Source organism: Aythya marila, assembly GCF_965140915.1.
Source record: "Aythya marila genome assembly, chromosome: 10".
In the NCBI taxonomy this organism is placed as follows: Eukaryota; Metazoa; Chordata; class Aves; order Anseriformes; family Anatidae; genus Aythya; species Aythya marila.
Genome location: NC_139051.1, coordinates 12,185,520 through 12,202,739, shown reverse-complemented (window position 1 = coordinate 12,202,739; position 17,220 = coordinate 12,185,520). Strand labels below are relative to the sequence as shown.

At 50.2% G+C, this 17,220-nt stretch overlaps 1 protein-coding gene across 1 annotated transcript in view; it reads left to right on the top strand.

The window, feature by feature from the left end:
- The window catches only part of NCKIPSD (NCK interacting protein with SH3 domain), a 47,560-nt gene that overhangs the window by 18,104 nt on the left and 12,236 nt on the right, over positions 1-17,220 (top strand). The window contains exons 2-8 of the mRNA XM_082767782.1: positions 299-411; positions 1,162-1,363; positions 5,052-5,139; positions 6,883-7,511; positions 13,942-14,112; positions 15,549-15,635; positions 16,421-16,559. Coding sequence (XP_082623908.1) covers positions 299-411; positions 1,162-1,363; positions 5,052-5,139; positions 6,883-7,511; positions 13,942-14,112; positions 15,549-15,635; positions 16,421-16,559 — 1,429 coding nt within the window. The remainder of the gene's footprint in view (positions 1-298; positions 412-1,161; positions 1,364-5,051; positions 5,140-6,882; positions 7,512-13,941; positions 14,113-15,548; positions 15,636-16,420; positions 16,560-17,220) is intronic.

Here is a 17,220-nt window from a genome sequence, read left to right as displayed (position 1 = left end):
CGCTGTGCTTGTTGGAGCTCCACACAGGGACTTTACCCCTTCCAGGCTTACGGTTGGAAAGCAAACTCCGTATGAAGCACGGAATCACGTATGCTCCCTGTGGAGGGAAGAGGGAGAAGTGAGTCTGTCACGAGATAGATTCGGACTCAGGGAACTGCCTGTTGGCCTTTCGGCTCACGCGGTGTCTGGTCTGTGGGCTTTGTCTACTGCTATCTCTCCTGCTATAATCTCTGATGCTCCCCCCAAAAAAGTCACAGCCGAAGCAGTACAGTAACGTGCAGGATGTTGTGTTTCTCAGGTGCTGGAGCAAGATGTGGTTCTCCAGTCTATCGACCGTGCCATCGAGGCTGTGCACAATGCGGCTATGAAGAATGGAGGGAAGTACAACCTGGAGCAGAGGGATGTCCTCCAGTAAGTAGGACGGGAGTCTGGGTGAGGTGCAGGTGGAGGGTGCTCACCGTGTGATGGGTGTTTTGTCTGTTCCTGGAGGAGAAGTTGGATGTCACTGATCTGAGTCTCTCTGCTGCAAAGTGCTGATGTGCTCAGAGCTGGCCAGTGTTTGAGCTGATGCTACTCCTGTTGCCCATGTCCAGTATAGCAGTGCTTTGGTCTTGCCACTCTCGCCCTGTACATATAAAGAAGAGGGAACGTTTAGCTGCACTATAGGCTTAGAAGAGCAATCCAAAACCTCTCTGGCTATATTTTCTCTTCTCCACCAGCCAGGAATTGTAGAGGTTGTCGGCTATGTGGCACAGAGCCCTTAAAATGTTCTCAAATAATTGCTTGTGAGGAGAATTTTATTTTTTTCCTCCTCTGACACCTTGCACTCTGCACTGAGGCACACTGGTTTAATCTCAGTTGAACAGTGATTCTAAAGTGCAGGCAATTTCTGAAGCTTGCAATGCAATATGTGACTCTCCCTTGAGGAAGAGGCATTTTTCTCCTGTGAAGTGATGAATAAATCATAGGCTTCTTGCAAAGCCTCTTCCTTCCTCCCCCAAAAGTGCTTCCTTAGTTGTTAATGAAACTGGAGTCGGTACTCAGAGTAATATAACCCATTCTGGTATATATAACCCCAAAGCAATATATCATTTAAATGTTTCAGCACAGTCGCTCCCGTCCTTTAGCTTTGCTGTTCCTGATGTCGTCATTCCATTTCAGAAAACTGATCCATCACCGGAAGGAGACTGTGTCCCGCAAAAGTCACTCTCCCACCCCACAGGGGATGGTTATGACACAGTCCTCCAGCGATCACCATCTGGATGTGGCACGGCAGCCCAACGGGGTGTGCCGGACGGGATACGAGCGACACCACAGTCTTCCGAACACAGAGTTCGAGGAGGAGGATGAAGGTCCCTACCAGGTAACAGCAGCTGGATACCTTCTAGGTCCCTCCTTCAGTGGTGTGATATTGCTTTTCTTGTTTAATAAAATGCCTTTGTAGCTGAAGTGTATCAGGTGTTGTGTTGCTTGCCTGGGGCTGTTGCAGTGTGTCCCTGGGTGCTCTAAATTGATCCTGTGCTCTATCCAAGAAGTCTGGAACAGTTCCTCCGTTGTTTACACTTGTAATGGCTTTTGGGATCCTCGACGAGGTCCAGGATCTTTTGGTGATGTGCAAGTGCTGCTCTAGATTGCATGACTGTTTCCTGATGACTTTCTAAAAGAGTTGCAAGCTCCCCAGAGAATACTTTGCAAAACAGCTTTGATGTAAGCAAGCAGAACTCCCTCCGAGGACTGAGCACTGCTTTGTTTCCCCCTTGTTAAATCTTCACAATACCATCTTTGGTTCTTAAGTGTTTATCTGCTGTGGCTGCCAATGTTTACTACTTTTTTTATATATAAAAAAAAAAAAAGATCCTTTGTCTGCATATTCCTTGTCATGCTGAATTAAAGATAAAATGCAGGGAATATGATTTAGAGCGGATTTTGTATTTTTAATCTAAGTGGTATACAATTCCAAGGTTACCGTGTGGCGTCAATGAGGCTTCAGAGAAATAGCCAAGGACGAGGACGGATGCAGCAGTTGTTCAGGAAGAATGATGGGGCAGATTATGCTGTGTGGGTACTGCTGGATGTTAGGGCTAAAGGCTAAGCAGGGATGAGCGCAAAGATTTTTTTTTTCTCCTATAGATGATGATATACACCGTAGTTTGTCTTCATCTCCACGCAGTTATCTTAAATGGGCAGTGTTTATAAGACACTGATACACTGTCACTCCTAGCAGATGAGGCTTCTTTTACACATAAAGAATTGCAAGTTTACAGAGATGAAAGGTAGCTCTGGCTTGTGCAGAACGCAGCGATCCCTACAAACCCCATTTTTCTCCTTAGTTTTCTTTTCTGGGCAGCCAAACCAGCTCCATTCTCAAGCCTCCACATTCTAAGCTAAGAAAATTGAGCACTTTAAGGCCTATTCACCGTGCTGATTTTCCTTCTTTATCTGGCCTGTGGTTTGGTTGGTTGCCAAAAAGGAGCAAGGCTGACTCCTTGGCTAACAGAGCTGTTTCTGTCCGGGTGGCATTGAGGGTGCAGTTGTAGGGATCCTAGCATTGCCCTGTGCTGAAAGGGCTCATTGATCTTATAACTGCTCGGTAGAGGAATTTCCTGTATGCTTTGAAAATGGAGGGAGCATCATAGCTTTCTTCCACTGTATCTGGTTATGCAGCTGCCTAAGAGACCTACCGAAATCTGCATTTTTATCAGTAACTCCAGAAAAGCAGAAGTCTTGGGATGTGCTTTTCGTTGCTTTAGATTTTCGGGTGCGTTTTATGTTTGCATATGAAAACTTGAGCAGGATTTTTGAAGTGCAAATTTCAATGTTGGTAGCTTTGCTCCCCTGGGACTGAACTAGATAAAAGTCCTTGGTGATGGCACCCGAGCTGAGTCTCTCCTCTGTAGTTAGCATGGGGCAGGAATTGGGGGCAGCTCTACACCAGCTGCCAAAGGAGCAGGTTGGGCTCTTGGAATATTCTCCCTGCTCCCTTGGCAAGCTCCATCCTCTCTTCTCACCTCTGGACAGGAGATGTCAGAGCTGCAAGGACTCCTGTATGGCCACCTTCCCCACGGCAGCTGCACAGAGGGTGTTCTCTCCCCTTTCTTCCCCTTCCCTTGAGGATTTTGGTGTTGTACACCTCTGCTTGAACCCACTCAGTGGCTGGAGCATAGGGCCAAGGCAGCGGGCAGCCATCTGTCACCCCCCAACGCCTGGCCATGCCGTGGCTCGCAGCTTGGGCAGGCATTAATGCTGCGAAATTCACTTGATGCTTCACATTCCCATTGCAGCCGCTCGGGCTGCGGCACGGGGCTGGAGAGCTGCTGGCATGAGGCTATGTCGGGCTCTGAGCTAACAGCAGCCGTACATCTATTAATTTACACACTAATCCGTAGTAGTTCTGTTAAACTTGCGTGGTAAATTTGGAAGGGAGGTTGAAGCCGTGGAAATACTCCAGAACGACCCAGCCCTAGCAGTCTCCAAATAATGTCATGCTGCTGCTCTAAACTCCACGCCCGCCCGCCCGCCTGCTAAATCCTGCTGCTTCTGGAATTGTGGCTGTGCTGTGCCAAGCAGCTCGGGCACGTGCTGGTAGCTCTGCCCGTCGGGGGAGAGGGGTGTGCTTTTAGCACAGCTGAGCTTTCCAGATTTCGGACCAGCCTTCCAGCTGCAGGCTGCAGAGCCCCTCCTGATCAGTTTTGGCGCTCTCAGCTGTGCGGTCTCTTTTTTTTTTTTTGGATCGCTTTTAAAAAGGCCAAGTACCTGCTTGCTGGATTCCATCTGGTTCTGTGTGCGAGTATCATATAGCACTTTGCCCAGATAACAGTGAGAGGTGGATTGACAATAACAGCAGAGCTCAGCCTGGGAGTTTGCAGCAGTGTCTCGTTGTCATCTGCTGGTTAAAGGCACTTGTGAAGAAGTGCCTTGCTATGAGACGTAGTGAAAGGTTGGGTACGTTAGGTGTTAGGAGAGAGAAGGGGATCACCAAACCCTTTTCTAAAGGTTCCTCTGTCCGGTTCACAGAAAGGCTTCTCTTTCAGGGCTAAAGAAACCTAGAAAACCATCAGTGTGTGATGGCAGATTCCAGCTGGTGCCAGCCTGGGCTGTCAGAGACGTTCACCCATCACCTCCTCTCCCTTCCCGTTGGAGCCGAATGGTTTTGCTGCGGGCAGCAACCGCGATATCCCGTAAAAGCAGAGGCACGTTTCAGGCAGAAGTCCCTAGAGACCCAGATGTGCATGTCCAGACCCAGGGCACGAGGGTACTGATGCAATGTGCTTCTGCTTAGTTTGGCCGCTGTGTTCAGCTTCCTGCTGAGCAGAGGTTAAACCTGAGGTTGCAGCTCACCGCGGAGATTCTGAGCGAGAGAGCTGTCGGGGATCACGGCATCTGAATCAGAGCACGGGAACTTGCACGTTCCTCTCTCCGCATTCCTAGCAGAGGAGACGTGCAGCAGGGACAGCAGAGTTAGTGCAGCTCCCCAGCAAAAGCCTCTCCCCGCGGGTTTTGTTCTAGGTAGTGTAGGATTGCACAGAGGGTCCAGCCCTATTTTCTCCCTCCTGCGTGAGCCAGAATAGCAATGAAAGCATGGAAAAGGCATTTACACATCTCCAGCCCTTGGCTTTGTCTTTCTGCAAGGGTATTTGTAGCTGATGTAATGGATCTCTCCAGAAGAGTGTCTAAATACGCGCGGTGTTTGCAGCCTCTGCGGAGCTATTGAGAGTAATGTAAAGTCACGGTGAGTGTGTGGGACTGCATTTGGAAGAAAGGAGGAGTAAATGCTTGACAGGTCTACACGACGTGTGTGCTGTGTGCTGCTGAACACAGCAATTAAACAAGGGCTGCTTTTCCCGTCACGGGGAGGGGATGAAGCAGGTTTGAGTCCTGCTTTGTTCTTCTAGGAAGCCGCCTATTAATATCTGTCCTCCCGAGGAAACTTCCCGGAATGATGAGAGAGATGTAAGGACAAATTTACACACGCACACAAGAAAGGAGGTTTCATAACAGAGAATGTCTTTATTGTCTGCCTCCTTTGATTGCTCTGAAATCTTCCCTTACAGATCCCACCGCAGCCTCGGCGCGCTGCTCCTATCACGCCCCCACCTCCAGAGAAACGCAAGAACGCCCAGCTTGCTGCGCCCGCGAAAAGTAAGGACAGCCTGCTGTGGGGATCGTGGGCAAGAAACAGGCACGGTGACCAGCTGCTTTTGCTTTCTGCTTAGAAATACATCCTCCTGGTGCCAGCAGGATGGCTGGGGAATAAATTCCTACAGGTTTCAGCCCCAGAGGTGTCGAGCTGGTGGCCAGTGCTCCTCTGGGTGTCCTCTGGTTCATGGGGGGCCCTGGCAGCCTGGCATGGTGCTTTCTCCTGCTGGCCACAGAGGGATGCCAGGTATGGTGTCTCCCTGGAACTCAGACCAGCCTTTCTGATTGTTCACCCAGCTAATCTAACCAGTGCACTGCCGTGGGGTACGGGAGCCTGGTGGCTGTGTCTCTCCCAACGAGGCACTGGGACTTCTCCAGGCTGTGCTAAGTGCGGTGGTTCACCAGGGGGAGCTCACTGGTAGTGCTTTTGGGACAGGCTGAGGTCTGCTTTTGGCTCCCTGCCTGCTGGGTGCTTTCTTTGTGCAGCGGTCAGATGAGATTTTCACGAAATCAGCAGCCGGTGTCCGTAAGAAGCAGCAGTAATGCCAAGGGCACGTGCGTGCTGCCAGCAGGCAGGGGGACTGCTACTTGTGAGCACTTCTGAGTGGAGCCAGACATCAGGGCCAGCACAGGAGCTTCTCCACCTTCAGCAGAAGGGGGCTGGCAGAGGGAAGGAGCAGTCCTTTTGGCAAGGAGCAGCCCTTTTGCTAAGATGCTGTCAGCTTGCCCAAGGGCTCTCCTGTGCTGTGATAGATACGCAGCTAGTGACACAGCTCATTTCAAGCTCGCTCCCCTGCTGAGAAGCAAGGCAGATCTGTTGAGTTGTATGCTGCTGATGGAAACTTGAGGCTGGCACCAGCTTCCGTAATGGTATTGAGCCATTTTCACCATGGTAGTGGGAATTGGCAAAGGGCAGTTCCCTTGAACTCATTATCTTGATTTAATGAAACATCGTGGGAGCTGTAATTTCTGCGTGCTCCTCTGTGAAGGGGAGGAGGAGGAAGAAAGGGGTGATAACCCCCACCGTGGGAGGGAGGGGTCCATCCTTTCTGCATAGCTTGTGCTTAGCCATGAGATGGAGCCTTCCTACCGGTGGCTGGACAAGTGGAGGGCTTCCAGAAACAAAGGGCAGGAAGGCAGGGGTCTGGCCAGCAAAGGAGCAGCAAAGGGTGTGATTTGTGCTGGCTGTGAGACACACAGGAGGTGTTTCACGTGTCTGTCTCACTGGTCCCTCATCTGGTGCAGGAGAAGAATATATTGCCCAAAGGTAAGGACGTAAGCAGTTGTATCAAACCAAACAAACCCTGCAAGGTAGCAGGGATACTTGTGCAGGTGACATCCCTAAGCTCTAGGTGAAGATATTCCAGTGTTTGCCCAAGCAAGCATCTGTTTTCATAGCTGGGGGGGGGGGGCAGACTTTTTCTGTCCCTTAGCCCTGTTTCTGCCTCCCTCCTTTCCCCTGCGTAAAACACTAAGCCCTTTGAAGGGTATTCATCTCAAGAGGGTAGTTTTCCCCTTTCTAAAGAGGTGATTGTGCGGGAATGCTCCAGAGGGAACTTGATACAATTTTGCTTCGAGATAAGTGAGGCAGGAAGAGGAGTTAAACTGCTCTGGTAGCATGCACAATGAACCTTTTAATGGACCGCGCTGTAGCAATTTGTTTTTTTTCTTTCCTTTTTTTTTTTTTTTTTTTTTTCCCCCTTTGATGCAGTTGCTAAGGCATTTTTAATTGTTTCCCTTTTTCAGACGCTGTGGAAATCATCCCCGGGTCAGCTTCTAGTGCCTCGTCCATGAGCACCACGTCCCTGGATACCTTGTACACCGCTTCCTCTGCCTCGGAGACCGCTCTGCCCACGGCCACCTCCAGCCCTGCCAACACGCCGCCCCCCGTGCCCAGCCGCAGCGTGCACACCACCATCACGCGCAATTTGGACGCCGGCTCCGTGACCCACTCCCGTTACGGGACCTCCTCGAAGGACGGGGCCAGCAAATCTCCCCAGAGCAAGCGGGCTGCCCCGGCTCCGCCGTCTGAAGGGGGCGTCCAGAGGTCCCACACCGTGGACGGGGAGAAGGCCTCGCAGGGGAAGAAAGCCGCCCCGGCAGCCCCAGCAAGCCTGGATGCTTTCAGCTCCCTCTGCCTCGAGGATAAGAAGGTGGCTGCGGTGGAGCCGGCGCCACCAGAACCCAGTGGGCTGGTGGCATCCGTTCCCAAGACGATAGGAGCCGAGCTGATCGAGCTGGTCCGCAGGAACACCCACCTCAGCTACGAGCTGTCCCGCGTGGCCATCGGCGTGGTGATCGGCCACATCCAGAGCTCCGTGCCGGTAACCAGCGGCATCATGGAGCAGATTCTCATCTCCGTGGTGGAGAGTAAGGTAACGCGTGCAGGGTGTTGCTGGCTGGCTGCTCTGAAAGGCCGCAGCACCCGTGTTAAGAGCTCAGGAGAAGTTCTCTCCTGGAGAATGGAAGGCAGGGAGGTTTATTCCCCAAACAAGCTGCAGGTGTCCTGCTTAAACCTGAATTTGGAGCTGGGGGTGAGAGGGCCCTTGGAGCTGGGAGGTGGTGGTGGAGGGGTGGGTGCTTTGGAGGAGGGTACAGCAGGGGGAGAGGTGATGAGGTGGGCAGCAGTGAATTGAACCACACGAGTGCATCGCTGGGAGATGACAGCTTTCCAGGTCCCAAGGGCAGTGCTGGTGACCGAGCAGCCGTGGAGGGGATGCAGCAGGACTTGACGTGCTCTGAGAAAACGAGTAGGGTTTATTTGGGAGTGTTTTGTGATCTGATGGGAAGGGGAGATCATGAAGTCTGTGCTAAGCAGTCATGATTGTTGTTAATGAGTGAAAGCTTGCAGAGGGACACTAAAGAACTCAAAAAATTAAAAGGGAAAAATAAAAAAAATCGCAAGAAGCTTATTATCAAAGACCGGGGAAGAACCCAGTGAGGCTATGTTGAAGGTTTAGCATTAGTTCACTGTACCTGTGCAGAAGCCAGAAGGAGAGGAACTATTCCAGCATGTGGCTGTGGCAAAAAGATGGATGGGGACTGAAATAAATAAGAAAATTTACTCTTTTTGCTTCTCTTTTTACTCTGACGCATGTTGTTGACTGCTGATTGTGAAAGCTTATGGAGAGCAATTGTGGCAGCATAAAATCAGAGAGAAATGAACAGTGACTTTTTAAAGAGGTATCTTCTGCTATGGATGCAACAAACAGAAGCTGTGGAAAATGGAGCCATAGTATTAAGTGCTTTTTAATAAAAGCCTTTAACAAAATAAGGCACTGTATAAAACTTTCTCTTCTACTGTAGAAAAACTTTCTCTACTTCTACTTATACTCTGCATAGATTCAGCATGCCCGTGTGTAGTATAAATCTGCGTGGTTTTTGTCTCTCTTGACTGTGGAGTACCCAAAGCCTGTATTTGTCTGGCTTGGTCTTTCATCAGAGTGATAAAAACTCGTTTCCCGCAGATGTGTACTTCACATCTCTATTGTTACATTAAAACATTCCTCAGCCCTATTTTTTTTCCCAAACAACTGCCAAAGAGTAGTTTTTCATCCACTGGAGGAAGAGAACTACCTTGACCTTGTTCTAAACCTTATACCAAATGATCAGATCGTTCCTCCTTCCTCTGGTACAGACAGAAGGGGGAAATAAGAGTACTTCTTGCAGCAGTCGTTGAAACAGCAAAGCACATCTAGGCTGCTTTAGTTGAAGGGATAATAAGTTTTAGCTCCCACTTGTTAAATACAGCCCCAAGGAGTACGTTCCCTATCAACATCTAAGATTGGAGTTCCATTGCTGATGGCAAAATTATAATGAACTGCTCGGAGGCATTTGAATATGAAAACTACTGGCATTCAAATTTCAGATCAAATCATGATCTAGTTAAACGTCTCCTGGAATAGTGTCCTGTAAGCAATCAGCAGCCCTCAGTTTGTGGCTATAACCCGATGGTTAATTGCTTCCTGCTTCAATAACAATGCAGGGTAATGTGTGGGCTAGATTCAGCACAAAAAAAAAAAAAAGAGCTGTTTCACACAAATGCTTTGGCTCTGACTCTGTTCCTAGGATCGGGGACAAGATGTGGATATTATTTTTATCTTTATTGTATCCTGAGAACAGGTGTTGAACATAATGCCACAGAAGTCCCGTTGTGGAAGGTGTTGGTGTGCCAGGTTTCTGCAGCTGGGATTTGAGAACCTGCTCCATGGCCATCGCTGCGACCAGCTTGGAAGGCATGGGAAGAAATTCTGACAGTGGTGCAGGGGAGAGGATGGCTCTACCTGCAGCTGATAGATAGGGCTCTTAGGACATCAGTGAGGCTTAAAAATGCCTGGCACAGTCTGCCTGTATCTGCTGATGTCAATGTTGTGGTTAGGGTGTGCGTTTTTCCTGAGCATCCCACAGAGATGTGTCTCTGCTGAAGGACAGCAGCCTGGTACTGGGTGGGGTTGCTCCTTCTAGAGTGAAAGAGCAGTTCTAGCTGCAAGGTGGCTGTGCTGCTGTGGCTCCAAGCAGCCCAGGTTAATGGTATAAATCATTGCTGTAGACTTTGTGGTGTTCAGTATGCCAAATCATGCCACCATCTCAGGGGCTTCCGTGTAGATTTGTTGCTGAGTCGTCTGTTCTAGGTCAAGGGCGTTTTTTCTTTAATTTGTAACTTTTGAAATCCCTCTACACCCCAATCCATGCAAATACACCGTTGATACTTTTGCCTATTTTCTCAAGGTTTTTTTTCTACCCCCTAAAACAAAAAGTGAGATTTTATCCTTGATTAAAACTTTGCTGTGGTGATAGTAAATATACCTGTTTGAACCTCTTATATCACAGCCTTTAATTAGTTGTATCCTTTCTGCTCTTGTTCCAGTCTTAATTTGAAGTCAAATCACTGGTTTACTAAATCAATTTCAGGAATCCATTACCTCGCTCTTATTCCCAGTGCTCTCAGAAGGTTGAATCGTGGTGGCATTTCCCTTTTATTTACCTCGCTCCTCCTCGACCGTGGAATCTGCACAACCCAGAAGAGGGTTTTATGGAGGGAGAAAAGACCTCTCTGCTGGGGCAGCCTCCCACCCCAGCTCCTTGGCAGGTGCTGCAGAGGTAGGCTGGGAGAACAGCTCAGGCAAGGAGGGCCCCGAGGGGCTCATCTCTTTTAAAAGAGATCTCAGAAATATGGGAAGCCTGGCCCGTGGGAGCAGAAGTGCCCAGTTGTCCTGGCCTTGGCAATGTCCCCTCCTCATGAGCAGGGTGGTGGCTGGGCAAAACGAGCCAAGGAAAGCTGACAGCTTCCTTTTCTTCCTTCTCTTTTCAAATGCATCGCGGCAGCGACCGTGTAAGCGATACAGTGGAGCTGGCTTTCATGGGAACTCTTTGAAATTTGGCTGTAGCTGAAGGTAGTGTAGATGCTGCCTGATTTCCAAGCATCTAGAGAATCGTTGGAATTAGTATGTATCGGCGATGTCTGATTGCGGTCGGCTCTGCAGAATTATCTCCCCTCTGAGAGGAGGGGAGAGCACCGCAGCTGTCTTGTCGAGGGAGGTCGATTTCGGGATTTGTTAAGCTGAGTGTGAGGCAAGAAGAATCGCCTAATAAGATAGCTACACCTTGAGTGAGCGTGCTTAGAAATCACTTACCTGCTTTTTATTGAATTAGCGGTGCCGTGTGCCACTTGTGACTCAGCCATCTCTGGTTGCCTCCGATTGAAGCTCGGAAGCTGCTGACAAAGCCCTGGCGTTCGGCTGGGGCTTGGAGATCTGCCCGGGCTGCTGGGTGAGGTCAAACGGCTCTTGGCCGTGCTGGAGACAGAGGAGCAAGGTAGGGGGTCAGGGTGGGAGGTGAGAGGGCTTCCCTTGCAGGGCTGGGCTGTGCCCCATCACCAGTGTGTGCTCATGACCCAGCTGCTGGCCCCAACGAGTCGTGGCCGTGCTCCTCCAGCTCTGCCCTGAGTCCTCGCCGCCTCTTGCCTTCAGTTCTCCTTCGTTCTTTGGCTCGGCTCTGTTTAAAGCAGAAATTGCTTTTAACGAGACACAAATGCTTCTCTGGGGTTTGGCTTTTCTCCGAGGGAGCCTTTGTCCCTTTGCTTCCCTGGGATAATGGGGAAGTCAGCGGGGTGAGTGCTTTCAAGGCTGACTCATCTGGCTGTGCTGTTAGCGGATCTAAGCAGGGCTCCTCCTCAGTGAGATATTGTAAGAAACGTGAATGTGGAGGGGGGAGGAATGCATTAGTGCTTAGGCAAGTCCTTTGCTCGCTAATTGCTAGAGGAGCAGCCTTCACAGGGCCCGTGCCAGGCAGCCGTCTGCGCTCAGCGCTGGATGGGGATGGGCTGCGGTCACCCGGAGAGAGACCAGGACATCTGCACAGCAAACGTTTGCTGGGCTGCAGGGGGCACACCTGGAAAGCAAAGGCTGTGAAGACTTTTCCAAAGCATGGCCAGCGTGGTGGGAGCCAGCCCAGCTCCCCTCTGTCCCCTTAGCACCTGTGTGTGGCAGCCATGCCTGCCCGCAGCACCGTGTCCCGGCGTGGACCAGGTTTGCTGCCCCAGCGAAGGGAATTCCCAAAGCGGTCCCCCTCAAGTGTGGGGAGGACCCCACTTTTATACAGATTTGTCTCAGATCTGTATAAAAAGCTGCTGTACGACTTCATCGACTGCACGACTGTTCATCTCCTCTGAGTCTTGTAGGAGCTCGACGCTTGGTGGAGGTGTAAGGGCTGCAGGTGAGGGGTCAGAGGAAGCAGATTGGTGATACGAGGCTGAATCAAGCCTCTTATCACCAATTAAAACAGGTAATCATGAAGTGCTCACCCCAAGACACCCCGGCAGTGGACCAGGGTACAGGAGAGGGGAGCCCTCTCTGGCAGCTGGGGCAGGTGAGGCCCGGAGGCGATGCTGCGGTGCTGCAGGTCCTCCTGCAGAGGGTGGTGGCAGAGCCAAGCGAGCCCTTAGCAAACCTGCTCGGTGCTCAAACACCGCCCAGCACGGACTTGTCTGTGTTCCCTTCCTGAAATCTGTCTGTCCCATCTCGCTGCTGGCTGCCCGGTTAGCTGCTTGGCCATCCGCAGCTCCCCGGTAGTTTAAGAAAGAGTTGTTAAAATTAAGGGAGATGTTTAAAATTAAACTTCTGTGTGTGTGCTCCTTCATTATCTGCTGGCAAAGATTATGTAATGAGCAGCCGCAACAAAAATATTTTCCTATTATATAATTGAGGCATTGAATCAAAGTCTTAATTAGTTCACACCCCAAATACCACGGAGCAAATTACTAACAATCCTGTCGCTAATAAAGCAGATTAAACGTTACAGTTAATAAACTTGGAGCCGTTCTCCCAAGAAGGCTGCAGGGCTGTCGATGCACGGGAGGGGCGCGTGCTCCTTCGCTTGGCAGGCGCCTGCTGCTCTTATTTCGGGTGTGTGGCTGTTTGTTGTCCCTGACGGAGGACACGGGCTCGTTTTTCTGTGCAAAGTCACTCTGCTGGTAACGTGAGGTCTGCTGAAAGCTCGCTGCCACCAGCTGTGCGCCCGACCTGCTGCAAGGAGCTGTGCCAGGGCAGGATTTAATCCGCTCTGGGTGTCTGGGGGGTGAAGATGCTGCGCGGCAGCGGGGTGCCCTGGCTGATAGCAGGGCAGGCCTCTTCACACCGAGTGCTCGTGACTTGTCACCGCGTGCTGCAAGACAGCTTCATCCCAAAATTGCTCAGGCTTTGGTCTCGGTGTGTTGGTTAGCCCCGTTGTCTGGATTTCTCAGCTCATTTCTCCTCCACCTTGCTGATCTCCTGCTGTTTGTTGTCACTGCTGCCAAGCCCTTGTGTATGTAATTTAGGTTCTTCTGCAAATTAGTTCTTACCTCTCCTAATGCTGCCTAAGCTCATCATCTGTAATCAGCCCCATTCCCTGTGCCGGTTCCTGATCTTGCTCTGCGTTCAGGAAACCAGGTAGTTCTTACGATACCCTTACATCATTCAACATCTTGCTTGTTTTGTAGGGAATAACCCTGGGGCTCAGCGAGGTTGGGGTGCCTGATGCTCCTGGTGCACACTGAGCTGCTTTTGTGAAGCTGCAGCAATGTTTTGCTGCCCGGTGGGAAGGAGGAATCAGGGTTTGTGTGGTGCTGGTGGTAGGGCTGTGGCCAAGTGTTTTGAATCTCCTTTTAAATGCTTAAAAATGTGCAGAGGGCTGTAGTCATCTGAGCTGGCTTCTTGCCTTAAGTTTGTCTTTTAGTACGTGGGCATTCCCCTTCGTGCAGCGTTCACCCCCTGAGCAGGGAGACGGCTGCTGCTGTTTCCGAGCACGCTGCCCTGCTGCTGAGGGAAGTGGGAAGTTTGTGGTGTGTGAGTGTCTGCTACGTTACCGTTTTGTCACCCAGAAAGGAGCTGGAAACGTTGGCTTGACTGGCTTGGAGATAGGCTAATATGGGCAGTGAGGAAAAAAAGGGTGTGAGTGGTTTAAATGAAGCTTCTTGGATATCTCAGCATCCTTGGAAGCCAGCTAAAGCTCCAGCAGGGTGATGACAGCTTGGTTTTAAAGACTTTGTGACTGTGCACCAGTCCTGGCACCTATTTTTGAGGGCAGGAGTCCAATTTGGTTCACTGTCTGCGCTAGCTGTGCAAGGAAAGGAGGGGAAATAGATAGCCCAAAAAGGAGAAAAGCTGAAATAATGGCCAGGTCTGAAATTCACTGCCTTTTTGCTGCCAGTTCTCGACTCAATGAGGCCAACTGCCAGTCCTGAGATGAAGATTGCATGAAACAATCACCTGAACAACAGCTCTACCTGTCAGGACCCCAGTGAGCACTGACTGTGTCCTCTTGCAGGATCTGAGCTCAGGGCTGCCCTCGGGACAGATCTGCCACGATGAGCAGCGGCTGGAGGTGATCTTCGCAGACCTGGCCAGGCACAAGGACGATGCTCAGCAGCGCAGCTGGGCGCTCTACGAGGACGAGAACGTCATCTGCTGCTACCTGGAGGAGCTGCTTCGCATCCTGGTGAGCAAATTGCTCTTTGTAGGCATAGCACAGCAGACGGATGCTGGTGAAGTTCCTTTTTTTCTGGTTTCCTTTGTCCTTGTGTAGCCATCAGATTTGCTGTTTCAGGGAGCATGGGCTTCTTGTGCATCTCTTACAGATCGTGTGAAGCCTTGCCCCTTCTGTGCGGGGTCCTCAGCACTCTTGAACTGCCTTTCACTCCACCTTACAAAGCACTTAACAAAAGGAATTGTAGAAGTGTTATTAATGGTGATTATGGTATTTGCCTCTAAAAGGAGAATATTAAACCTCTCCTACAAAAAAAAAAAAAGCCTCCAACAGCAAACCTGGAAGCGTGCTGTGTTACTGCACACGTAGGTCCATTGAAAACACCTTCTGTGGCCGGGATGGCTGGCCAGTGTGTGCAAGTTGGCATCAGGGGTCTGTGCCATATCCTGAGCGCTCCGGTCTGTGGTCTGCTTGTACCCTCACTGCTTTAAGTCTTTAGTGGAAGTGTGATATAGAGCTGCACCAAATTGTAGCTTCCAAAGCTCTGCTGGTCTTTGAAACCAGTGTCTTCACTGGCTCTAAATACGTGGGATTTCTCAAATATACAGCGTGTCCAGGTAGACCAAGTTATTTTCTCCCTGCCTTTATTCATGCAAGTACTGGGAGGGTGCTCGCCCAGTAAATGCAGAGATGTGAAAGTTCTTCAGTTCTCATGAAAGACAGCTTCAAAGCTGTTTCCGCGAGCAAGTATAAAACATTTATAAATGTATAAAACGTTTGTGTGTATGGGAGAGGTACATCCCCACAGTGCACAGCAGGGGAAATGCTGTCCTGGTGCTGTCTCTAGCCCATATAAACCTACCTGTATATGGGGAGCAAAACAGTATGGGAGCTGACACTTGTTGCAGTGACATGACCTGCGTTACAGGTGCCAGCACTGACTTTGCTGTAGCACCTGTTCCATATTCCTCTCTGGTTCTGACATAAGCAGAATAAATTATTATTTTTTTGCATAGTAAATGCTGTTGTCATTTAGCTCAAAACATGAGCTACCTTCTCACTGCGGGGCCTGCTTCTTTGTGTAATGATTTCCTCCTAATTTATTGTGGGGGGAGGTACGGTGCTTCTCAGTACAGGCCCAGCACTGGAGCTGCCATACAGAACTGCAGGATGCGCTCATCCAGGTACTGCTCGGGTCAAGGGTTTTTAGATGTTTTCAGCCCAAGACACGCTGTACAGCAGAGATGTTTCTTAAGAATTCGCTTTGATGCAGAATCTCCAGGGTGGCGGGTTTGGAGCTGTTTGTGCTCTAGCTTTGGTTGCTTTGTAAGGTGGTTGAGCTGGGGCTACTGAAATCCAAGAGCAGCTAGCCTGCCTGGAGCTCTCTGCAGCAGCTGCCTCGCTGCTTTGATGTGTCACTGTTCTGACCAGTTCATTCCTGCTTCCAGACAGATGCAGACCCAGAAGTTTGCAAGAAAATGTGCAAGAAGAATGAGTTTGAATCCGTCCTGTCCCTTGTGGCATATTATCAGATGGTAAGGTGGCAGCGTGCATTGAATCTCTCTTCTTTTTGAGGCTTCCCTGAAGATGCAAAAGAGCAGGGTTGCTCTGATGAATGTATGAAACGCGTTCCCCCTGGATAGGGCAGTTCTGTGAACTTGTTGGAGTTGTAGCACGTCTCTTCCCCGTGCTGGCAAATCTCATGTTATGCATGCACGCTGCATGGAAGAGCAGAGGATGCTGCAGACTCCGAAGCGGAAGCTAGCCCTGTGAAGGGGAAAGCTTGCTGCTTTTATTAGCTCCGCTGAGGGACAGAATCACCATCTCTAATGTCTAGAGAATGGATATCCGAGGATGCCTTGGGTAAGCTGACAGGCTGTGACTGCTCCTCATTTAATTGATGCACTCCTGTGCATTAGTAAATGGCTTTGCTTAGGAAAGTAGGTTGTGAGCAGAAGCCTCGGGAGTGAGGAAGAAAATCAGTATTCACAGGAAGAATGGAAGTTTTGCCTTCGGTGGCTATGCAGCGTTGCTTTGCCCCTCTCTTTCCTGGACCTTGCTGTCATAGGATGCTGCGGGGCTTGGAGGCTTTTCCCCATCCTGCCTGAGTCCCCAGCTACAGCACATCAAGCCTCGCTGCATTTAGCTTTCATCTGGCACAGCTGTATCTGAACCAGAGCTCAGCACTGGGTTCAGTGTTACCCTGGGAGGAGCTGTAGCTTTCCCAGCAGCAGGAAATTCTGGCCAGTTATGTCTCTCACCTTTGGGTAAGCCCTCATCTGGGACATGATTTGATCTAATAAATTGTTTTTTTTTGCAGGAACACAGGGTGCCACTGCGGCTGCTGCTGCTGAAATGCTTTGGAGCCATGTGCAACTTGGATGCTGCAGTTATCTCAACGCTTGTCAACTCCGTGCTGCCCATGGAGCTGGCCCGCGACATGCAGACTCACACACAAGGTGAGCCACAGCTGCTGCACTCAGGTTTCCAGGGACATCTTTCCTTTAGACGGATGGATTACAGCAGCACTAGTTGCCTGTCACTGCCTGACTGCTCTACATGCCCAGTGCTCTGGGGATAAGGGCGTCTGTTTTTACAGTTTTTCAGGTTATTACAGATGTCAGTGGAGAATGCATGGGAGAGGATGTTTCAGTCCAATGGTGCAAGGCCCTCTAGCTCTTGAACATGCCACTGGTGATCCATGTCACTGCTTGTGCAGGTCTTAAAGCACACTTTGAGCTGTTCCAGTTTGATTCATGATGCTGACCAGAGACACCTGCAGACCTGGTGGTTGTGTTGCCAAATATTGCTATTGTCACCCAGAGCTTCTACTTAGCTCGGTATCCTTTATCTCCCAGCAGCCAGGAGTTCAGGAAGAACTAAAGAGCAAGGTGAATGTGTGGTAATACTGCCATGACATTACACTCCAGCCCCTTATGCATCCCTGATGCTGGGGAATCACAACTTAGCTTCTCGTTTTGAAGTCAGTCTGTAGGCCACCAGTGCTGGCAGTATATACATTTTCCCTTAAGTGGACATTGAAAATGTGTTGTTTTAATTGTGGCCTGCAATTAAAGTAGCTGTGGAGTGACTGTGTGGCTCAGAGCAGAAGAACCTGAA